This window comes from Mauremys reevesii, linkage group 25, assembly GCF_016161935.1.
Source record: "Mauremys reevesii isolate NIE-2019 linkage group 25, ASM1616193v1, whole genome shotgun sequence".
Classification (NCBI taxonomy): domain Eukaryota; kingdom Metazoa; phylum Chordata; order Testudines; family Geoemydidae; genus Mauremys; species Mauremys reevesii.
In genome coordinates, this window is record NC_052647.1 from 4,608,229 (window position 1) to 4,632,065 (window position 23,837).

At 59.1% G+C, this 23,837-nt stretch overlaps 3 protein-coding genes across 22 annotated transcripts in view; 2 read left to right on the forward strand and 1 right to left on the reverse strand.

Annotated features, from left to right (window-relative positions):
• The window catches only part of EVI5L (ecotropic viral integration site 5 like), a 75,248-nt gene extending 71,343 nt beyond the window's left edge, over positions 1-3,905 (forward strand). For 7 of the 8 annotated variants that reach the window (XM_039514196.1, XM_039514199.1, XM_039514198.1 and 4 more), the window contains one exon: positions 751-3,905. In XM_039514196.1, the coding sequence (XP_039370130.1) occupies positions 751-1,074 (324 nt within the window). In that variant the 3' untranslated portion in view covers positions 1,075-3,905. The remainder of the gene's footprint in view (positions 1-750) is intronic. The other variant, XM_039514193.1, reaches the window with a different exon arrangement.
• Positions 3,906-9,392: 5,487 nt separating this feature from the next.
• Positions 9,393-23,837, reverse strand: part of MAP2K7 (mitogen-activated protein kinase kinase 7) — an 87,095-nt gene continuing 72,650 nt past the window's right edge. For 8 of the 13 annotated variants that reach the window (XM_039514202.1, XM_039514203.1, XM_039514205.1 and 5 more), the window contains one exon: positions 23,398-23,713. In XM_039514202.1, the coding sequence (XP_039370136.1) occupies positions 23,529-23,713 (185 nt within the window). In that variant the 3' untranslated portion in view covers positions 23,398-23,528. Of the gene's footprint in view, positions 9,495-23,397; positions 23,714-23,837 lie in introns of those variants that run through there. The other 5 variants (XM_039514213.1, XM_039514211.1, XM_039514209.1 and 2 more) reach the window with 5 other exon arrangements.
• Positions 17,849-23,426, forward strand: LOC120391019 (zinc finger protein Gfi-1b-like). The gene is made up of 6 exons (XM_039514220.1): positions 17,849-18,115; positions 18,404-18,610; positions 19,291-19,496; positions 21,008-21,151; positions 21,424-21,589; positions 22,583-23,426. The coding sequence occupies exons 1-6, from the start codon at positions 17,980-17,982 to the stop codon at positions 22,795-22,797; spliced, it is 1,074 nt and encodes a 357-aa protein (XP_039370154.1). The 5' UTR covers positions 17,849-17,979; the 3' UTR covers positions 22,798-23,426.

Consider the following 23,837-nt stretch of genomic DNA (forward strand, 5'->3'; position numbering starts at 1 on the left):
TCTGTAGCCCCATTGACTCCAGTATAGCGATGCTGATTTAAACCAGGTGGGGATATGGTCCACTGACTCCCATAGAGCCCTGCCCATTTACAGCAGCTGGGGATCTGGCTGTACATATTGAATCATAAAGGCAGCACTTGTCCCTGCTGGGGATCTGAGTCAAAGCACTTTGGAAAGAGGAATGAATTCAGCCCCACAACCCCACCCTGGGAGGTGGGGCAGCACTATTAACCCCTGAACAAACAGGGAAACTGAGGCACAGAGCGGGCATGTGACTTGCCCAAGGTTGTGCAGAGCCAAGAAATTCTCTCAGTCGAATTTCTCAGCCACAAGATCGGCTCTGTGGGTAAGCAGCCATCCTCCATCAGCCATCCTCCTATGTCCCATGCTGGGGAGCTGTGTCTGCCCTATGCTGTGTGGGGCTCTCTGCTCCTCCCACTCCCCCAGAGCTCCCTATGTCCCATACCGGGAGGGGCTGTCTCTGCTCCCCTTCCCCACAAGCTCCCTCTGCCCCACACTGGGAAGAGGTAGTCTCCATAAATGTAACCCAGTCAGCCCTCTGCTATCTGAGGGAGCTGTCTGTACACTCTTTTGTCTCTGGGGGAATGGACGGCCGGATCCCCAGTGTATTTCTGAGCTCCATCATGCCCTGCCCCCTTCCCATCCAGGCTAGACAGGCAGGGATGGTGAGGGTGCATGCACCAGCCCTGTCACTTCTGTTCCTCACCTCCGGTTCCCTGTGCCCTCCAGATCCGGCTGATGAAGGGCCAGAAGCCCTTTGAGGACTCCATGGGCTTTGATGGCATCCACATTGTGAGCCACCTGGCGGTGGACGAGGACTCGCTGCACTCCTCAGATGAGGAGCTGCTGACCAACCCCATGGTGGTGGGCGCACTGCAGGACGTGTTGTACCCGCTCTCACCCTGCAATGCCCGCTTCCTGCGGGGCATGGAGAGCTCCGGCAAGGAGAGCGACGGCTCCACGGACAGTGAGCCCGAGGACCCCACCTCCACCGCGGAGGCCGACGGCGAGATGGAGCCGCAGATCATCTTCGGAGAGGCCCTCAGCAAGTGAGAGGAGATGCCAATGCCAGGGGGATCCTCCCATCCACCAAATGGGCACTGAGCGCACAGCCCGGAGAGAAGAGACTCCTCTCCTTGGCGCTCTCAGTAGCGGCAGGTGGGAGAGATCATAGACCCAACACGATGGCTGGGCACTTTGATTGTTGTCTGCACTGCCTTTCTCCTGCTCTGTCATCACCAGTAGTTACACTCCGACTCCATTGAGTAACCCTCATTCGCCCCACCCCGCCCCTAATGCCTCCTTCTTGTATTGCCCCCCCCCCAAAGTTTGCACACTTGAGAACTCAGCTCAGTGTCATTGTGAGCGAGGGTGGAAGCAGCAAGGCCACTGGATATCCAGGCCCAGTGACCATCCACCAAGTCTGAGCACCTGTGGGCAACTGGCCAACAGACCATTCCCTCCCCTCCACACACAGAGGGCGGGAAGTTGAGTCCCTTTTCCTTTTATTTAAATGTGTGTCCCTGATGATCCCGAGAGCATCTGCTCGGAGAGGGGAGAGTTGGAGGCCTTCATATTCCTATTCCCAAGGGAGCTCTCCCCAGGATGGGAAGGGCCCGGTGCGGGGGATTCTGGATTGAGGAGCCTGCTTGGTTACGTGAGAGATTATATTTTATTTTTGTTCTCCAGATGTTATTTATTTAAACTGTTATGATGCCAACTGGGCTCCCCTCGGGGAGCTCCACACTAAGCTTTAAGTTCTAGGAAATTACACTGACGTGTCATAAGGGAATCTGTGGGAGCAGCGTTCTGCCCTGCTGCCTTCCTGTCCTCCATCCGTAATGGAGCTGCACCAGTCTCCTGCACCATTATGTTCTCCAGAAGGTGTTGTAACTGTTGCCTTTCTCTTCTGCTCCATATGGCAAACTGCAGGGTTTCCAACCTCCCTGTCTGGAGAGGGCTATGTGGAAACAAATCCCCTACCCTGAGAACCACCTGAAACCTCGTGTCCTGACCAAGATCTGTCTGGTACACAGCAAAGGTGCCGGGTAAGCAGGAGCAATTTTGAGAGGAGCATAGAGAGGAGTCCCCAGCTGGGAATCATCTGGAGGATGTTTGTTTCTATGCATGATGGGGCTTCACCTCCCTCAGGCAGCCTGGCCTGTGTTCCTCTGAACTGGCTCTCCCAGCTCTGCAGCTGGCACCATGTTTCCATAGCCCTGTGAGATGCCCCCAGTCTGCCAGAGCTGTAAGGAGATTTGGAGTGATGAATGAAGGGCGTGCACAGCCCAGCAAGTCCTGGTCAGATGATGGAAATGCCCACTCCTTGGAGTAGCCCTTAGTAGAGAGCTCAGCTCCTAATCAGAGAGAAACCCAAGCTACTTATCTCCAAATGGGCCACCCTGGGTCAGAATTGCTGAACCATTCACCACTTCGAAGCCTGCCCTGGTGATCAGGCAGCAGGTGAAACAGCTTCCTTGGGATGGAGCCAGTCTGCAAACGTGATCCCTGTTGAAGGAATTGTCCAATAAAGCGCTGCCTGCGGTGCTCCCACCTTGGCTAGCAGCATCGTTCTTGGCAGCAGTGCCCATCTAGTATCATTTCTGTGGAAGAGCCGGCCAGGCCCACCACCACAGCCCTTCACCCAAAGAGCTTTGCTTGCAGTCAGCAAGCCAGCTCCTCAGCTGGTGCAAATCCCCAGAGCTCTGCTGCAGTAAATGGCACTACATTGATCTACACCAGCACAGGAGCTAGTCTGTTTTGTCTACAGCTCTGACTCCTAATTTCCACTACAAAACGGTACAGATTGCGCTTCCATTTGTTTGTGACAGAGTCCGAGTATTGCATCACTTCCTGGTGGTGGAGAGATGCCATGGAGCTGCAAGCACCTGAGGCTGTAGTGTCGGCTCATTTCCACCCCCTCTGTGCAGCAGCAACACAGCTCCATTCTAACACCCCTTCGGGGAGCACAGATGGAAGATGAAAGGTGAGATCTCCAGGACTGGCTGCTCCCACCAGGGATGGAAGATCTCGGGTGGCTGGGATGAAGGCTGAATTTCCCAGGCACCTGGATGGCAAACGAAGGCAGTGGGGCTCAGGACCAGAGTTCACGTGGTGCTGGGACATGGCGGGAGGGCCCTTTTGGGGCCATTGTCATGTCTCTGGGAGAGGCTGATGCTGCTAGGCACCAATGGCTGCTTTAAAACCTTGAGCGCATGGGATGCTTTGTTGCCTGTTGGCTGTTCTATTTATGGAGAGCACCAGCCATCGAGAGCAGCCTGTGCACAGACCTGCTCAGGCAGAGAGAAGAACGATGCAAGGGGTGTGGAGCTGGCTGGATCCATCAGTCCCTGCGGAGATTATCTGGCTTGCTCTCTTATGGACTTGAGTTTTATTTCCTCTGGCCCTTTCTTTCTTTCTTTCCATCCTGCCCCTTGTATTTCCCTTGTGCTCTCTGAATTCAGTAAACCCAGACATCCAGCAGCTGAGGAAAACCCATTCCCATGGGTGGCTTGGCCTGATTTCCTCTCCGGCCGATTGCAAACGTCACTTTCAATGGACTACACCTCCAACCCTCCCCCGCCAACAGGTATTTCCAGAGCTTTCCCCTTCCCCACTGCTGTATTAAGTTCACTCAGTCTGTTTCCAAAGGAGGGAGGCCATGGATCTCCCAGCTTGGCAGAACCTTCCCCCATATCCTAAACCTTCCCCTTCTGAAATGGAAAACAACAGCCCCAGTGGACCTGAATGCTTGGACTGAGCCCCTCACCATTCCACCACGTCACTGGACTGGAGTATTGTGTATACTTATATAAATATGCCTGGGAGGGGCTTTGGTTGGGTATTTATAATCTGTATATTTTAATATATATATTATATATATATACATGCTGCACTGTATTGCCAAATCCTTGTGATACCCCTTCCCTCCCAGAGAGCAGCAGCATCCCACACGAGCTGAGGGTGATTCACATGCAGGCCTTTCTCTGCCATCGCCGTTAGCTCCCGATGCCACTTTCCTGAGCTGGGGGCCCTGTTTGCAACAGAAGATGGCTGGGGAATCCATTTGCTGGTTACGGAGCTGGTCATGCGCGCCGCCTTGTTTTATTTATTCTGTATAGCGCCAGCCGAGGACTAGCAGCTTCACAGAGCGGCCTGAAGGCCCGAGCCCTTCTGGATAAAGGATTGATTTGGAGCTCCTTCCCCCATTGATTTCAGTGGAGTTGCTTCAGATTAACGCTGGGATAACAGATCATAGGCCAAGTCCTTCCTGTTCTCGGCGTTTACCTGGGCCTTACCCAGCCAAGGGGCTGAGAGCTTTGCCTAAGGAAAGGCTTTGGCATTTGGCTCCTGTTAAAGGACTCTGCAATACTGTTCCTAAGTACTGCAGCTGGGAGCAGTGCTGGGGCCGCAGCTGGAGGACACCGTGCTACATCTACTACTAAGAGCAGTGTGTCTGCACCAGATCCATAGCTAGTGCAAAACAGCATAACCCCATTGACCGCAGTGCACATACGCTGATTTACACCAGCTAGGGATTTAGCCTGTTGGCTCCAGCAGAGCAGGGCCGGCTTTAGCAAGTGTGGGGCCCAATTCGAACCGTTTCAACGGGGGGGGCGGCGGATGATGACTATATTATATAAAAAAAAAAAAAAAAAAAACATGGGGCTTGTACTCTCTCACTGGGGCTCTCGGCTTCTTCGGCGGGTCCTTCCTCTTCTCTCGGTGAAGTGGCACGCCCGCCCGCCGCCCGCCCGAAGACCCAGAAAGAAGAGCAGAGCAAGCGAAGAAGTGAGAGCGAGGGCCGCCCCCAAGCTGTAAAATTAAAAAAAAAAAAAAGCCAGAGAGATTCAGGAAGAGATTCTCACTGGGCGCCGGGGGGGGCCCGGATTCGGGCGGGGGTGGAAAAGGGGGCCGGCCGGCCCTGCAGCAGAGTGACACTAATTTCCACCAGCTGGAGATCTGGCCCTCAGTACGTAGGCAAAGCATGTCTTTGAAATCAGTGGGAGCTTTCTGGAGTACGTCCTGAGTAAACTGAGTAAATCCTTCCCGGCCTCTGGCTTTGGCTCTTTGACTTCGCTGGGAATTTTGCTTTAGTCAGGATCAGGCCCTTATTTTCACACCCTTTCTGAGACAACGGTCCCCTCGGGCGGGTTTATCACGTTCCAGCAGAGACTTTGCACGTCGCACCTTGTGAATGGGCGTGACCCTGCTGTAGGGAGCAGACACTAGCCCTGCTGGGCTGGAATCCTGTCCCTACATGGACCCACACAGTGGTTTCAGTGGGATCACACTGGAGTCAGTAATGGCAGAATCTGGGGTGCAAGACAAGTGGGCCCCAGATGCTCCCTTTCTTGCTGCATGCCCACGTCCACAGCTGCACACTGAGCAGTAAGGTGTTCAGGACTTGCCCCCTGCCCACCCCCACCCCCCATAAGGAATCAGCTCTCAGGGAGACCCAGACCCTCCCTAGGACAGCATCCCAACCACAGAGGTGCTGGGCCATGAGGAAGGGGGGGGAGGGGTAACATCATTCCCCCTGGACACCACCCCAGGAGGTGGCATGAGCTGACTGCCAGTTTAGCACCCCTTCTTCTGGCTCAGCGGGCGGGGGAGGGGCTCTTCGATAGGGCGCTGCCTGCAGCCCACAGGAGGTCCCTGGTTCAAGTCAGCATTGCAGCAACCTGCATGAACAGAGCGCCAGATTCCGCCATTGCAATGCCACTGAAATGGGTGGGACTGTGTGGGTGTAACCACAGGCTGGATTCCAGCCCAGCAGAGTCTGCTGCCTACAGCAGGCCACTGGATTACTCCTTGACTGCCCTCCCCCCAGGGCTGGACCTGGAGAAGAACTGCAAGGCGTGGCTGACCCCCCCGCCCCCCATTGCTGTCGGTCAGATGGTGTGGGAGTATGGGCTTGCAAATGACGAAGCTGTGCAGTGTGGGTGCCTTGGTGGGAAGGCTCTGGGTGGCTTTCCATCCACCATAGACAGGACCAGTTCAGCTGCAGGTTCCTTCCCAGGCGCGCCGTGCAAGCGGGGCAGCGGGGTCTCAGGTAGCTCTTCTGCGTGGATTAGTGGTGCAAGTTCAAGGCATCGGAGAAGGGGTTTTTTGAAGGCTCTCATTGCCTGCATGGGAGTTTGCCCGATTAAGGATGTGTTGCTATCGCCTCCATGACACGGACAGTGCCTGTAAATCCCACCTGCAGTGCTGGCTACTGTGGCACATGGAAGGGTTTGGATCATGACTAAAGCAAACTGACCTGAGTTTAGAAGGGAAAATCCACCGCCTCCCCCACGCCCTGCGGCTCTGGCGAGGTTCATTCTCGAGCTGCTCATGTTGGGGGTTTTGGTTTGGTTTGGTTTTTTCCTGTATGATTTTTGAGTAGCAACTAAAACAAGGTGCCTGAAGTTGACCGGCTCTGTAGTAGGCTGCAGCCACCTAGCTGCGAGAACACAGCACCCAGGACAGCAGGGCGCCTGCTTGGTGACACTCACGCATGCCCCTCCCCTCCCTGGCAATAGCATAAGTACAGCTCATCACGCCATGGGCAAACCTCAGCCAGACCTTTCCCCTTCCCTCTAGCTGCCCCTAACCTGGCAGCTTTGGTCCCCTCGCTGCTTCTTCAACTGGCTGCCCACTGCAGGAATCCGTCTTCCTCTGACGTAGCTAGGACTGGCCAGTTGTAGACAGGCCTGGGTAGACCACTAGGTTGATCCACTCTGGCAGCCCCTGTGTGTAGCACAGCCAGGGCTGTGGGGCAGGCTGCAGGCAACGCCGATGAGAATGCATAGGTAGGGAATGGGTGCTGAGTAGCTGTTGGGGGCTTCACCTGAATTCTGTCCTTTAGGAAGGGGGAGGCATGGTCTAGTGGGTAGAGTCCGGGACTGGGAGCCCGGGGTCTCCGTGTTCCAATCCCAGCTCTGATTCCAGATCGTGCAATGCAAGTCACTTCCTCCTCCTTTCTGCCTCAGTTTCCCCTCTAGTGTCAGGATGGGTAACTAGTTATGTTTGTGGAATGTGCTGGATGTGTTATGGCAGTGCCTAGGGGCCCTAACAGATCAGGGCTGCAGGGTGCTGCACAGACCCACTTAGTAGGAGAGAGCCCCTGCTCCAAAGAGCTCACAGTCTAGATGGACGAGATGGAGGGCGGGAGGGAAACTGAGACCCACAGAAGGGAAGGAACGTACCCAAGGTCACCCCGTAGGGAAGTTCAGAGTGGGCTTTAAACTGCTACTACGTTATTGCGTTCGGGACTCGGAGAGAAACGGAGAAGGGGGAGCAAAGTTAGAGCCTGAAAGTTCAGCCTGAGCTCCCCCAGATTTTGGGGCACTTGGAGCTAGGGCTTGGGTTCAAACCCACCTCTAGGAAACACATTTTGTGAAACCCCCGAAGTTGGGGAAGCCTCAACATTTAAGAGCAAAAATGTAAGAATTTCTACAACTCAAGATCTCCTGCCTGTCCATCTTGTGCCATCAGCCTGCTCTTTAATAGAGACTGTAAAGCCACTGTGCTGTTGGGGCATTAACAGCTCCCACCCAGCCCCCTTCAGCTCTGCCCCACTTCTTAGCGGACACTCCCGCAGAGGGCAGCCCCAGAAAGAAAAGGTCCACAGAGCGACCAGGACCAGCCAGGATCTGTGTCCTAGGACTCAGCTGTCACACGGATTGACACAGGTTCAATCTCCCCACCTGCCTGCCAGAGAAGAGGGACTAGCTAGAACCTCTCCGTGCCCATCCCCATGCTGAGCGAGGAGCGGTGCTGATGGGGGTCGAATGGGAGACCCCGGAAGCAGAGAGCGTAGAAAATTGAATGGAGGAGATCATAAGGAGTTCCAGATTCCAAGGACAGAGGGGACCATTGTGACCACCTGGATAACAGGCCAGAGACCTGCCCCCAATAATTCCTAGAGCAGAGCTTTGAGGAAAACATCCAGCATTGCTTTAAAAATGATCTGTGATGGAGAATCCATCATGACCCTGGTAAACGGTTCCAATAGCTCCTCTGGGAAGCAGGGGAAACCCCCAGACCCATGAGGTTAGACCAGAGGATGTTGGCCTGTACTAAGACACAGAGAGGGATAGTTCACCCACTATGGATCAGCAATCGCGGGACCGGTCCCCAGCTGCTGTGAATCGCCATCGCTCCATTGGAGTCAATGGGCCAGATCCCCAGCTGGTGTAAATCAGCATCGCTCCATTGGAGTCAATGGGCCAGATCCCCAGCTGGTGTAAATCAGCATCGCTCCATTGGAGTCAATGGGCCAGATCCCCAGCTGGTGTAAATCAGCATCGCTCCATTGGAGTCAATGGGCCAGATCCCCAGCTGGTGTAAATCAGCATCGCTCCATTGGAGTCAGTGGGCCAGATCCCCAGCTGGTGTAAATCAGCATCGCTCCATTGGAGTCAGTGGGCCAGATCCCCAGCTGGTGTGAATCAGCATCGCTCCATTGGAGTCAATGGGCCAGATCCCCAGCTGGTGTAAATCAGCATCGCTCCATTGGAGTCAGTGGGCCAGATCCCCAGCTGGTGTAAATCAGCATCGCTCCATTGGAGTCAATGGGCCAGATCCCCAGCTGGTGTAAATCAGCATCGCTCCATTGGAGTCAGTGGGCCAGATCCCCAGCTGGTGTAAATCAGCATCGCTCCATTGGAGTCAGTGGGCCAGATCCCCAGCTGGTGTGAATCAGCATCGCTCCATTGGAGTCAATGGGCCAGGTCCCCAGCTGGTGTGAATCAGCATCGCTCCATTGGAGTCAATGGGCCAGATCCCCAGCTGGTGTGAATCAGCATCGCTCCATTGGAGTCAATGGGCCAGATCCCCAGCTGGTGTACATTGGCCTCCCACTGGAGTTGCAAAGTTCCACCAGCTGTGGAACTGGTCTCTCCAGAGAAGGTAACAGTGAAATGCGAGTGAGACTGAGGAGGGGACCTGGCAGGGCTTCCCACCAGTGGGCAGAGTTATTACCAACACCCCACCCCACAGGGAATACAGAACACCCGGGCGCCTCCCTCACTGGCAATCACGTGCAAAGGCATGTCAGATTGGTGCCACCTCCTTGGCTTGGATGCTGCCTTCCCGCGAGGTGCGCATAGCTCAGCCATGGGGAAGCCCGGCTCCATATCCAAGAAATGCACTCAGGTTGCAGTGAATTTTGGTTCATTTTGATGGTACTGTAACTATCCCCGATGGTCTGACCGCTCCCAAACTCGTGTGTCTGGTGTATCCGTGTAGCAGTGACCCCTCCTCCTCTCTGACTGTAACCTTCATCCTCTTCAGCCCAGACCCATTTTAAAAAAAAACCCGACTTGTGCAAAAAACATCTGTACTTTCAAAAAAAGAGAAAAAAAACATCAAAAACAATAAACTATTTACACTGTCTTACTAACCTGTGCCTCTGGGCTCTGTAGGACGCTTCTGCTCCAGGATTGGCCGGGGAAGGCTAGCAGGTCAGCTCCTCTTCCTGAGTGCATCTGGAAAACGTCAGCATGTTAAAAATATTCACAGATTGGCCAGAAAAGACCATTGTGAACATGTAGTCTGGCCGATATACCATAAACCACATAGAACCGCACCCAGTGTCTCCTGCAACCAGCCCATGTCTTGTGGCTGAGCCAGAACACATGCACACACAGAGAGGAAGATACAGTCACTGCTGAGTTAGTCTTCCAAGTGATGGAGAATCCACTGCACCTCTTGGGAAATCATCCCAGCAGTTCATTTCCTTCTCCATTAAAAGGCACATCTTATTTCTAGCGAGCCTGAATTTATCTAGCTTCAGCTTCCAGCCAGTGGATCTTTTCTGCCTTTGTACTCGGGGTTGGATTATCACACTGATGAGAGAAGGCTGCTCTTACAACTAGCAGCCAAAGGCATCATGCAGTCCAGTGGCTGGAATTTAAAGCCAGACAAATTTAGACTGAAAATGAGGTGCAAATGTTGAATGGTGAGGGGTGACTGACCACCAGAAATGACCTGGGGGCAGGGTGGATTCTCCAGCACTTGAGCAGAAGTGTTTTCCAATGAGCTGCAGTAGCTCAAGCACGAGTTATGGGCTGTGTGCTGGGAGCCCTGGGTGCATTGCTCTGGCCTGGGTTATGCTGGAGGGCAGACATTGAGCATAGAGGCCTCTTCAAGTTTTTAACTCTATGCAAGGGAGTGAGGGGAGAACTGATATGGGACCTAGAGGGCCAGATCTTTAGCTGGTGTAAATCAGCATCACTCTGCTGACTTTAATGGGGCAATTCTGATTTACATCAACTCAGGATCCTGCCCAGAGCCTTTGCCATCTTGGTCACTGGTTCAGAGCCAGCTCAGCTCAGGGAGTGAATATTGATAGTGGCTGTTTGGTGGGTCTGAGTCCCAGTTCTTGTAGGGCTGCTGTCCATCTCACACAGACCAGTCCTAGTTGGCAGCTGCGGGACCACAGAGCCGTGACTACACCATAAAGGAAGGATAGTGGGGTAAGTGCCCCGTCATGGCCTCTCTGGAGGGCTGTCAGTCCACCCCCTTTCCCAGGCCCCGAATCCACTTTGCCCACCCCTAAGAATAACTCACACTAAGGGGAGATTCCCAGCACTCACATTCTGAGTGATTGCCCTTGCCCCCATGCTGAGCGGGCTCTCACCAAAGTCAGGCTGTCACCGGGGTGACCCCGGCCAGATGTCCCTTTGCCCCTTGCCAGGGCTCCTGAATTTGGTCATAATTCCTTCCAGGACTCCAACTCCTCACCCTGTGGCTGCGAGCCACAATCTGGCCCTACTAGCCTTTTGCTTGAGCTTCCCATTAGCAGGGAGCCTGCGAGCTTCCCCTCCATAGAGACGGGCCGAGCAGTGGACAGTGCATGCTGCTGCAGTTGGGGCCTGAACAGCAGGGCTGGGCAGATGCCTCAGCGGAAATAGTTTCCCTCTGGCTGAGCTGGGGGGATCTCAGCTGCTTTAGGCTGGAATATCTAGTGAAGCTGAGTTGCTCCCCACTGTCAGTGGCCATACCTGCCAGGCCCGAACCCCGCCAGTGGGTGCCCAACCCCCCTCTGCCCCCAGCCCCACCCTGACTCCACCCTGTCCATGAGGCCCCTCCCCTGCCCCCATTCCAACCCCTTCCCCCAAAGTCCCCGCCCCAACTCTGCCCCCATCCTGCCCCTATTCCGACTCCTTCCCCAAATCCCGGTCCTGACCCCGCCTCTTCCCCAGAGTGTGCCATGTTCACGCTCCTCCCCCTCCCTCCTAGAGCTTGCTACGCCGCCAAACGGCCCGGTGGGAAGCACTGGGAGGTAGGCAGAGGAGCGGGGACGCAGCATGCTCAGAGGAGGAGGGGCGGGGAGCTTGGCTGCCAGTGGGTGCAGAGCACCCACTAATTTTTCCCCATGGATGCTCCAGGCCCGGAGCACCCACAGAGTTGGCGCCTATGCTCCTACCAGGTCAGCTGCCCCAGTGTTTGAGAGCATGAGCCAACCTTTAGCTAATGGTTAGGTAGAAACTTCCCCTGGGAGCTGGTTATTCCATTAATGCCCACTAGGGTGCATCCTCTGCAACTGGCGGTGCTGGACACTGCCGCAGGTGGGATACCAGGCTAGATGGGCCCATCAGTCTGAGCCAGGCTGGCAGCCAATGGCAGATGGACTCACTGCACGCACCAGATGTTTGTGACTTGCCGCTCATGGGAAGGATTTAGCAGAGCAAATGCATCACCCATACTGCCCGTTCAGTTCTTGCACTGAGCCATCCTGCCCAGCCCAGAGCGAGATCTGTGCAACCAGCCTCCCAGCTGAGACAGGAAGTGGGCAGGGGAATCAGGGCTTCCATGAGTCAGAGCAGAACCAGACGGCAAAGGAGTGAAACTGGCACATGGCTGACACGGTGGGGAGGATGTTCAGAGGTGCACGTTGCAGGAGCTGCTTGGGGGATTGAGAGCTGGACCTGGCAATGCCCCATGCGGTCAACTATCATCCAGGCAGGTGGTTCGGAGCAGCTGACTGCAGGTGAGGCATTCTGTCAAGATTTTAAAGCCCTGGCTGCCTGCGTGTAGCCCTTAAAGATCCCTCTGCAATAGCAGTGTGTGTCCTGCCCAAAACCTCCCCCCATGGCTGTGATTCAAGCTGGTAGCTCCACCCCAGAGGTGGCTGCATTCTAACAGTACTGGGTGTGCATCAGTTGGGATAGAGGGGCTGCTCCTGCCTTCTTCCCTGCCCTCTCTGAATTTCCGGGTCTGGAGGCGTGGAAGAGGCAGCAATTCAGGCCTCTTACTGTTCTGTTTGCTGGGGCCCATCCAGCGCTGCTCCCGTCTCCCCATCCGTATCAGCCACCCCCGTCCATTGCAGGGCTGGGCCCATCCAGCGCTGCTCCCGTCTCCCCATCCGTATCAGCCACCCCCGTCCATTGCAGGGCTGGGCCCATCCAGCGCTGCTCCCGTCCCCCATCCGTATCAGCCATCCCCGTCCATTGCAGGGCTGGGCCCCTCCAGCACTGCTCCCATCCCCCATCCGTATCAGCCACCCCCGTCCATTGCAGGGCTGGGCCCATCCAGCGCTGCTCCCGTCCCCCATCTGTATCAGCCATCCCCGTCCATTGCACGGCTGGGCCCCTCCAGCGCTGCTCCCGTCCCCCATCCGTATCAGCCATCCCCGTCCATTGCAGGGCTGGGCCCATCCAGCGCTGCTCCCGTCCCCCATCTGTATCAGCCACCCCCGTCCATTGCAGGGCTGGGCCCATCCAGCGCTGCTCCCATCCCTCCAACCGACAGTATCAACAGTATCGGCTGTTCCCATCCATTGTGGGGCTGGCAAATAGGATCCACAAAAACCAGCACACTAGGGGAGGAGCTGCCTAAACTAGCCAATGGGGCAATGCTGATAAGAGGGGTGTGTCTGAAGCCCCCCCCCATGGAATTCGGCACAAATCAGGGCTGCTGGTAGGTGCCTCCACCCAGTAGCAATCCACAGCTGGGAAGCCCTCCCTGGGGGCAGGGGCCCCAGCTGGTTGTGGTGAGCATCAGGGCGGTACCTGCTTCACTGCACGGCAGGAGGGGTGCTGGAGCCCCCTTACACCTTTAGCCCAGTGGCTTGAGCACTCAGCTGGGATGTGGGAGACCCCTGTTCAAATCCTCACTCCCCCACAGGCAGAAGGGGGATTGAACCTGCGTCTCCCACATCCCTGCTGAGTGCCCGTCCACTGGCCTAAAACATTGAGGGTGGTACCGCTGCCTTCTCTGGCTGGAGTTTGAATGGGACCTGATCCGGTGGGTGGCCTCCGAGGCTGACTATCAGATCGGGCCCTGCGGTTGAGGCAGGCACTCCTCTGCTTATCTTCCCGCGTTCACAGACGTCGGGTGCTTAGGCACCGGTCAAGTAGAGGGAGGCAGCAGTGCACATGCCCAGAGGCTGAAACTTGGTGCCAAAGGAAACTTTACTCTGAAAACACAGGTGCCAGGTTTAGGTACCTACAGGGTTTGACAGCAGCCAGCAGGGGTTTTGTGGATCACAAGGATGCATAAAACTGGGACTTAGGTAAGCGGGGGGAATGGTCCGGCTATTGTGGGGGACTTTCCTGGCTTATACACAACCCCGGTGGAATGGGCTGGTGAAAGGATCCCACTTCTTTACCCAGAGGCCTGTCTGACCTCGAGGGCTCCCCTTCCACTCTCCTGTGTGGCAGAGTCCTCAGAACCCCAACAAGGCTGGGCCCAGGATTCCTGGGGGGCTCGACCCCCAACCTTGTCGTGGTCACTTAGGGCAGGGGCTAAGCAGGGTATCCCCACTCCAGGGTGCTCTCTCTGCACTGGAGGCTTCCCTGACCCACTGATGATCACATATAGTTCAAAGCAAATACAATTTATTTAACACCAATCCATTTTTAAAATCCAAGGTGATCACATGACTCCACTCTGTGGCACAGGGACATCACAACCAGCCGTCTCTGGAACGTAAGGGCAGGTCACAGTCTGTCCCCCACATGTCCCAGGCCTCCTGCTCAGGCCCTGGCTGTGCTGCAGGGATGCTGTGGGTCGGACACTTGCTCTGGTGGTGGCCACACGCCCTCTGGCTCTAGGTGGCAGGATCCTTCTTCCCAGGGTCAGTCCCCCCATCAGGGTTATGATCCCCCTCCAAGTCTGGCCTGCAAGGCCTCTTGGCTGGGGGCATCTCCCTGCGCTGCGCCTGCTGCCCAGGGTCCCCCCTCGCTCCTCACAGTGCTCACTGCTCCAGCTTCAGCCCCAGCACTGATGCTGCTCTGCCTCCAGCTCCCTGGGCTGCTTTTCTGGCCCCTCTGGTTTTGGTTGCTGCAGCTCTGCTCCCAGCACAGGTCTGCTCCCTGGGCTGCTTCTGTGGCCCTGCTCCCAGCATGGATCTGCTCCCTGGGCTGCTTCTCTGGTTCTCTCTGGCTCTGGCCGGTGCAGCTCTGCTCCCCAGCTCAGCTTGGGCCCCTGCTCTCTGCTTAGCTCAGCCCTGCTCTGGGCCAGGCAATTTCAGCTCACAAAGAGGATGGGACACCCCCCCCCCACCCCCCGCGGCCTCCTGACTCCCTCACTAGCCTGCCCTGCCTTGTCAATCAGGCTCACCTGGGATATTGGCATCTTCCCCATTGCCCCTGGGGACTGTCAGTCTTAGGGTCCTGATTTCCTATCGACCCTTCCCCTTTCTTTTGGTACTGGGAGCTAGCCAAGCAACACCCACCCACAAGAGTTTTAGTAAGGGGACAACAGTCCCCTTACACTTAGACACCTGAGTATCTCTGTGAATCTGGGCCTCAGTTTCTCGGCTGTAAAAGGGGGATTTTACATCTCTCCCATCTATTTAAATTGTAAATTCCTGTGAGCAGGAACTGTCTGTCTCACTAGGCGTCTGTGCAGCACCCGGCATGACAGTGAGGGGCACGATCTCCAGCGCAATGATGTAGTTGGACTCGAGCTCCGCTTGGGGGGGAGGTTTTTGTAGGCTCTACACAAAAGCAATTCCTCGTGCTCCCCCTGCTGGCCCTGCAGTGAACTGCCAGTGTTCTCAGAGCACAGATTTCTGCCCAGGTTGGTACGTAAAACAGAGATGCCGTGCGTGCGTTATGGGCTGGCAAAAAGAGCCTGATCAACAGATGGATGCGGTCTCAAAGCTGCAGCGTGAGGACAGTCTGGGCCCATCGCCTTGCCTTGGGGCGAGAGAGAGTGCGCCTTATCTAAGGCCCTTCTGCTGATGGCCCCAGTTAACTGCAACAGCCCCAGCTCCCTGCTGAATGCACAGCTGGATCAGAGACTGCTGCCACTAAACTCCCCCGCCCTCTTGCCTCCAGCCAGTGGTTTCTGCCTTGCAGCTGGCAGTTGGGCGCCTGTTCGGATCAGAAGGAAGCCAGCTGTGGTTTGCAGCAGAGAGCGTTAGCCCCCGTCCAGCAGCCTGATTGGCTGCGCGTCATATGGGTGCTCTGCCCTGCCCCAGCTCTTGGGCGGAGATGGCAAAGGTGGTGGAATAGCCACCCGCAGAGGATCCCCCACAGCGTGGAGGCTGCAGGTGAGTGAACCCTTGGGGGTGCAAGGTCCATGCGAGTGCCTTGCCACGGCTTCCTTGCTGCCGATGGATTGTGTCTGTCCAGACTGGGCACCGTTGGGGCTTCCACATGGCAGGAAATAGCATGGAGATTAGACACATTGGGGCCCTTTCAGGCAGCACACCTTGCAGGGATGGGGGCCGGGAACAGAACCCAGGCGTCCTGACTCCCAGCCCCCCCAACCTGTAACCACTAGACCCCACTGCCCTCCCAGAGCTTAGAATAGAACCCATGAGTCCTGCCGCCCAAGCCCCCCCCCACCTCCTATGCTCTACCCACTAGACCCCACTGCCCTCCCAGAGCTTAGAATAGAACCCATGAGTCCTGCCGCCCAAGCCCCCCCCCGCCCCCTGTGCTCTACCCACTAGACCCCACTGCCCTCCCAGAGCTTAGAATAGAACCCATGAGTCCTGCCGCCCAAGCCACCCCCCACGCTCTACCCACTAGACTCCACTGCCCTCCCAGGGGAGAGGATGGAACCCAGGCATCCTGTCTCCCAGCTCCCCACCTGTAACCACTAGCCCCCACTGCCCCCCCCCAGAGCAAGGGATGGAACCCAGGAATCCTGAGCCCCAGCTCCACCATGCCTTAACCCACTACAGCCCACTCCCCCTACAGCCCACTCCCTACAGCCAGTTCTTTCTATCCCACCATCCTGACCAGCTGTGGCTCCGTGACCCTGACCCCACCTGACCCACACTGTGCTGGCTCCGGCTCTGCCCCTGGGGGCGCCGTGTCTGGAGCTGGTGCTCTGCAGGGGGCTGGCCCGTAACTTGCTGGTGCCACTTACCCTATCGTCTCCCGCCCCGGGGACAGTACATACGGTACTTAGCGGCTCTAAAAGCAGCCAAGCCCCCAGCTCCTGGGGCCCAGTGTCGCTCAGCGGGCGCTGGGGAGCTGGGATGGATCCTGCACCAGTTTTGGGTAGGAAAACTTCCTGCAGTACCATGGGCCAGATGCCAAACTGGGGTCACTCCATTGGCGTCATTGGGGCCAGATCCCCAGGCAGTGGAAATCGGATGTTTTCATTTGGAGCCTGGTTGATTTACACCAGCCGAGCTCTGGCACATTTGTACGGCACCTCTTGTGGCTGCTGTCTGAGGCGCAGCTTGGATCTAGACTACTGTTTCCAGGTGAGTGAGGGGAGTGGGTTTAGCAGCTAGCTGGGGACTGGGAGTCAGGACTCCTGGGTTCTTTTCCTAGCTCTGGGAGGGGAGTGAAGTCTAGTGATTAGAATGGGGGGGGGGGGTTGGGAGTCAGGAATCCTGGGTTCTTTTCCTAGCTCTGGGAGGGGAGTGAGGTCTAGTGATTAGAATGGGGGCTGGGAGTCAGGACTCCTGGGTTCTTTTCCTAGCTCTGGGAGGGGAGTGGGGTCTAGTGGTTAGAATGGGGGGGGGCTGAGAGTCAGGACTCCTGGGTTCATTTCCTAGCTCTGGGAGGGGAGTGGGGTCTAGTGATTAGAATGGGGGGGCTGGGAGTCAGGATTCCTGGGTTCATTTCCTAGCTCTGGGAGGGGAGTGGGGTCTAGTGGTTAGAATAGGGAGGGCTGGGAGTCAGGACTCCTGGGTTCATTTCCTAGCTCTGGGAGGGGAGTGGGGTCTAGTGGTTAGAATGGGGGGGGGGCTGAGAGTCAGGACTCCTGGGTTCATTTCCTAGCTCTGGGAGGGGAGTGGGGTCTAGTGGTTAGAATGGGGGGGCTGGGAGTCAGGACTCCTGGGTTCATTTCCTAGCTCTGGGAGGGGAGTGGGGTCTAGTGCTTCGAGATGGAGGGGCGGGCTGGGAGTCAGGACTCCTAGGTTCCAGTATCAGTTTTGGCACTGTCTTGCTGCCTGACCTCACAACAGGTTTCTTCACCATCCGTTAACTGGGATACCCTGACCTGCCTCTCCGTGGGCCAGGCAGGTGTCATTATGACTAACCCTGAGTGGTGTGAGGTGCCATCTGATTGTTCCTGGGACAGGCTCGTCAGCCCCATGGTTTATCGGGCACCCTTGTGCATGGGGCTGTACAAACAAATTCAAAGCCTGGTCCCGCCCCTCAGTACTGTCAGGTTCAGGGCAGGAAAGGGCGTCTGGAGCTCTGAAGTGAAGCAGGTCACAGATGTTAATGAACAGAAGGGGCAGTTGAGGCACAGAGAGGGGAAGGGACTGGCTCAAGGTCACACAGCAAGTGAGAGACAGGCAGAACTCAGGAGTCCTGACCCCCCGTCCTTCCCCACCCCCTCTCAGACCACGAGACCACACTCCCCTCCCAGAGCTGGGAACTGAGCCCAGGAGTCCTGACCCCAGTCCCGTCTGCAGAGAATGACTAGGGGGCAGGGGACGGGAGGGGTCACTTAGCAACTTGCCCCTACTGGGACCTGCTACAGACCAGCGACAGGTTAGGCCTGTCCGGGCCATTCCCCACTGGCTCAGCGCCCCCTGCAGGCCCCATGGGGCAGGGGCTGGGCCAGCTACATAGTGATGCCGCCTCTCCCCATCCCGCAGCTGCCAGGATGCCGCGCTCCTTCCTGGTGAGAAGCAAGAGGGGCCCAAACCACCCGGGGCAGCGACCGGAGGGTCTTGGCGGTGAGTGGAGGGGTGGGGGAAGGGGTGAGCTGGGGCAGCAGGCGAGGGGAAAGTACCCGCAAAGGGAGAATGCGGGGGAGGGGGCAGGCAAGGGGAGATGGTCGCCCTCTACTGGAGAGCAAGGCAGGGGCAGGGAATGGGAAGGGTGGGGCTGGGTGAACATGGAGAGAACCCCCCAAGCACCCCCGTGATCTCACCTGGAGGCCGGGGGTTCGCCTGCCCTGCCCAGCCCAAGGTTGGGGGTGGAGGGGAGGCTCAGGGAATCTCACCAGCAAATCCTTCTTCCAGACCCAGCCTGGGGAGTGCCCCGAGCAGGGCCGGCGCCGGCCCAGCCCCCCGAGCTGGGGCAGGGGGCAGAGGAAGGGAGCAGAGCCCATCCCAGGGCCTTGGAAAGCTGCGGGGTGCAGGATGGGGAGGGGGCAGCCAGCCAGCCGCAGCGCAGCCCCCCCGCCAAGACGGACTTCAGCCGGAGCTGGGCCTGTCGGCCCCTGCCAGGTAACCCCCCACCAGCCCCATGCTCCTCCGGGGGGAGCCCCTCCCAATCCTGCACCGGCCCATCACTCCCAACCTCCCAGCTTCCCTCTCCAGGGGCAAGTTCCATGCCCCTCCCCGCCCTGTCTGAACTTGCCCCTGGGGGGCAGTGGCAGGCAGGTGGCCAGTTCTGTGATGGGGGCACGTGCCCCACTCGGAACTGGACTGAGACCCACCAACCTCATTTTACACAATGACAACTATCCGTGTCCCGTTCCCCACCCTCGGAGCCAGCCAGCCAGCCCCTGGGGCCAGATCAGATCAAAGCCGGCGCCCCCTGGAGGGGAAAGGCCCCATGTCCCAAACGCTGGCCCCCTGAGCCAGCCGGAGCCGGCGCCCCACGGAGGGGAAAGGCCCCATGTCCCAAACGCTGGCCCCCTGAGCCAGCCAGAGCCGGCGCCCCACGGAGGGGAAAGGCCCCATGTCCCAAACGCTGGCCCCCTGAACCAGCCGGAGCCGGCGCCCCCTGGAGGGGAAAGGCCCCATGTCCCAAACGCTGGGCCCCTGAGCCAGCCGGAGCCGGCGCCCCCTGGAGGGGAAAGGCCCCATGTCCCAATCACTGGCCCCCTGAGCCAGCCAGAGCCGGCGCCCCACGGAGGGGAAAGGCCCCATGTCCCAGTTCCCCACTTGCTGTTTCCCCGTAGGCGTGAGCAGCCCCTTAGACGTGTCGTTCAAGCCCTTCTGGAGCAGCTACCGCAGCCCTGAGCTGCAGCACCTGGTGCAGACTGTCCTGCCGCCGGCACTGGGCTCCGGGAGGGAGCTGGACGGAGACGCCGAGGGGACCTCTGGCCTCCTGGGATCTCTCCTGCTCTTCTCCAAGCCACCACACAGGTGCAGCTGCTGTGAAAAGGTAACCACCCCACCCCCCCAGCAAAAGGGACTGGGCTGAGCCCCTCGCCCTGCTGACCCTGGGAGCTGAGGCCTCCCTGCGTGATCGAGCTCTGGGAGCTCCATCCCCCTCCAGTGCTTGGCCTCCCCTCAGGGCTGCCAGCAATGGGGCTGTTTGGAGGCTCCTGCCCCTGGGAACTGGACGGAGAATCCTTCCCTCCTCACTTCACGCGGGCACCACTGCCTGTCAGGGCAGGATCAGATCCAGCGCCCCCTAGAGGGGCAAGGCCCCATGTCCCATTCCCAGCCCCCTGAGCCAGCCAGTCCCACCCTGGGGCAAGATGGGAGCTGGCGCCCCCTAGAGAGGAAAGGCCCCGTGTCCCATTCCCAGCCCCCACCTTTAATCAGAGCTGAGTGAAGCCCTCTCCCCGCACCCAGCCTGGTGCTTCCCAGCATGGGGCTGCGCTGCCCCATATGTCAGGCTCTGGCGCTGCCCTGGGGCACATTTACCAACCTGCCATCTGTGTGCAGTATCGCCTGGCCTATGGGGCACTGTCACTGGGGGCGCAGGGGGTGACCCATCGGGGGCCCAATACCCAGCACCCTTGGCTCAGTGATGCACCTGGGGGGTCGGCGGGCGAGGCCTCAGCTGTGGCCCCATCAGAGCAAATGCAGCACAAGCCTTTCACCCCAGCAGGGCCAGCTCCGACCCCACTGAGTCCGACAGCCGAAGCCCTGCTCGCACTCAGGGGTTGGCTTGGGGCTGTGAGCTAAGCCCAGCTGCTGGCTCTGTGGTGGCCCCCGTGAGTGTCATGAGTTTGGGGCAGGTCTGAGCCCCTTTCTCAGTGCATCTATATCATCCCAGTGCCATTTCCCGGCCCCGCTGGCATTGTAGTGGCCGAACTGACCCACCCCACAGGATGCTAGGGGTCTGTAAGCAGAGGGGACAGCTGGGAGGGGGTCTTTGGGGCAGGCAGACACACCAGACTAGGACTTGGGGACCAGGGTTCTCTGATCTGCTTGGGTGAGATCTTCCCCTCCCGCTCTGTGCCTCAGTTTACCCTTCCAACCTGTGTCTATTTAGCGTGTGACCAGGGAGTGTCGCACTCTGTGCAGGGCCCAGTGTTGGTGGCTCTGTCTCCATAGGGGGCACTCGGTGCTGCCGTGCTGCGTAGTGGAAACTTGCCCTGCTTGGGTGGAGGGGGCTGGTAGCTAACCGACCCCCTTCCCTGCCAGGGGCTGCCCGGCCGGCCCCTTTCCCCAGTGTCGGATGGTGGGCGGGGGGGGGGGGGGGGGGGGGGGGGGGGAGCGGGAGGTTTCCCGCTCAGTGTCACGAGCGGGTGGCTGTAGAACAAAGGGAAGCGACACAGGCTGGCCCCAGCAAACGTCCAGGCACCAGACAGGCTGGGTTCCATCACTGCTGTGATGAGTTTGGGGAGGTCTCAGCCCCACCCTACATGGCCACCACCAATTCCAGCCCGTACATTTGGGGCAGGCTCCCCATGTTGACCCCATTTCTGTCCCCACCCGCAGGGCCTCCCTGCAGCCCAGCGCCTCGGCAGCCACCTGAAATGCTCAACGCTCTGCAGCCACGTGGCCCCATGGGGGATGTGTGGCCACCTGGGCGGCCTGCAGCACCAGCCTACCCCTCCCGGCCCGGGCAAAGGGAAGCCAGAGGTGGGTGAGGCCTGGTGGGTGGGGTGGAACGTGATATACAAAAGGGGGTTTAGAGGTGGATCTTTTGCAGCTGTGAGGGGCTTTGGGGGGCTGGATGAGCATCCATTTGGGCAGGGGGCAGCCATGGGGCTAACACTGAGGGGGCCTGGCAAGGTGCCATGGGGTTGGGGTGAAAAGGCTGGGCTCTTTGGGGGAGGCCACTGCAGGAGGCCGGGGGTTTCTGCAGTCCCGTCCCGTCCCCCCTGGGCCCCAGCTGACAGGTCTCCCTGCAGGTGAGGAGCTTCCCCTGCCGGATCTGCGGGAAGCAGTTCAAGCGCTCGTCCACACTCTCCACACACCTGCTCATCCACTCGGACACGCGCCCCTTCCCCTGCCCCTTCTGCGGGAAACGCTTCCACCAGAAATCGGACATGAAGAAACACACCTTCATCCACACAGGTGAGGGGCAGCCGGCTCGGACTCCCCCAACCCTCAGGACAGGACATTGGCAGAGATTTGGGGGGGACCTCACAGCTAGGACAGCAGGGTCTGCAGGTCAGGATTGTGGGGCGCTGGCAGAGTTGTGGGGGGAGCCCAGGGCTGGGACAGCACGGGCTGCGGGTCAGGATTGGGGGGCGCTGGCAGAGCTGGCGGGAGCTCAGGGCCGGGACAGCAGGGGCTGCGGGTCGGGATTGGGGGGCTCTGGCAGAGCTGGCGGGAGCTCAGGGCCGGGACAGCAGGGGCTGCGGGTCGGGATTGGGGGGCGCTGGCAGAGCTGGCGGGAGCTCAGGGCCGGGACAGCAGGGGCTGCGGGTCGGGATTGGGGGGCTCTGGCAGAGCCGGTGGAAGCCCAGGGCCGGGACTGCAGGGGCTGCGGGTCGGGATTGGGGGGCACTGGCAGAGCCGGTGGAAGCCCAGGGCCAGGACTGCAGGGGCTGCAGGTCGGGATTGGGGGGCTCTGGCAGAGCCGGTGGAAGCCCAGGGCCGGGACTGCAGGGGCTGCAGCTGCGGGCCGGGATCTGCTGCCTGCCTGAACAGCGGCACATTTGCTGCACTTGCCTCCAAGTCCTGCCCTGGACAAACTGGTCCCTCGCGCCTGCTCCAGCCTCCCATCCCGCCGCCGCGCAACTCCATGGAGCAACAGCACCACCTGGTGGCCTGATCAGGGAATGGCAGGTGAATGGGGTCACAGGGGTGCAAGCATCGACCCCATGACCATAGATCCAGGCTGAGCTGGGCCCGTGGCCGGCCGGGTAGGTGGGGGCCCTGGGCCCATGGCTGTCTGGGGCCCTAGGCCCATGGCCAGCGAGGTAGGTGGGGGCCCTGCTACTCTAGAGTCCTGCCAGTCCTTCCCTGAGTGAGTTCTGGGGCTCTCTGCTGAGCCCTGAGGGATCCCAGCCCCTCCTGCAGCCCCCACCCAGCCCCCTAACCTCTCCCCCTCCGCCCCCGCAGGTGAGAAGCCTCACAAATGCCAGGTGTGCGGCAAAGCCTTCAGCCAGAGCTCCAACCTCATCACCCACAGCCGCAAGCACTCGGGGCACAAGCCCTTCGCCTGCTCCCTGTGCCCCAAGGGCTTCCAGCGCAAGGTGGACCTGCGGCGCCACCAGGAGACCCACGGGCTCTTCCACAGCCCCGGGGGCAGCCAGGCGCCGGGCGCCCTCCGCTAGGGGCCGGGCAGGCGGGGCCCGGGACACCCGGCCTGCAGGGGGAGCTGTGGAGGCCAGAGGAGAAACCCCAGAGCTGAGGGGGCTCCTGGATCATCCCCCAAGCTGCCATCACGCCCCGCCCCCCCTCGCCTGGAAGGTGCTGCGGGGGCCCACAGCCACCATGTGACGGAGCCGGGAGGAGGACTCAGCTGCCTGCCCTTGGTGGGCCCCTCTTGCCAGCCAGACCCTGGGTCCCCCCATGGCTGAAGGTGGGCACAGTGGGACAGTCAGGGGCACTGTTTGGGGGGAGCACCAGTCCGGCTGCCCTGGGGCTTCTCTGCATCTGGCTCCCTGCATGAGCATCTCCCCGGAGGGCTGGGCTGGGCTGGGGGAGAGAGAGGGGTGAGCTGTGGGCTGCCCCCCTGACCCAGCCGCAGAGGAGAGATGTGAGCTGAGATCTGTCCTGTGCCCCAGTAAGCAGAGAGGGCTCCTCAGCCCGGCGCTGTAACCCTCCCCCGGCTGCCGGCAGAGAATTAAAGGACGTGAGCGGAAAGCAGCCTGTGTCCGGGCCCCTGGCAGCAGCGACACCGCGAGCAATAACACACAGGCGGCACCGGCACGTCCTCTGCAGTCACATTTATACCCCGAAAGCGCAAACACTAGCCACAGCCGGCACCGCAGCCCCGATGCCACGCGGCCTGCCCCGGGGCCCCTTCCGGCCTGGGCGAGGCCTGCCGCCCGCTGGCTGCCAGTCACAGGGACGGGGCCCTTCGGGCCAAGTGGAGAGGCCCTTCCCCGAGTGGCCTCCCTGGCTGTGCTGAGCAGAGTCCGATGGGCTGCTGATCCCGGGAGCCGCAGGGCCGGGCGCCTGCAGGTGGTGACAGTGGGGCTGCTGCCAGCGTATTCCCAAGAACACGGACAGGGAGGCCCCTGTGAGCTGCCAGAGGCAGACAGATAGATGGGTCAGTGGGGCGCCCCCCCATCCACCCCATGCTCCCATTCCACCACCACCACCCATGCTCCACCACGCACCACAGCTCAATTCATCCCACACGGCTCAA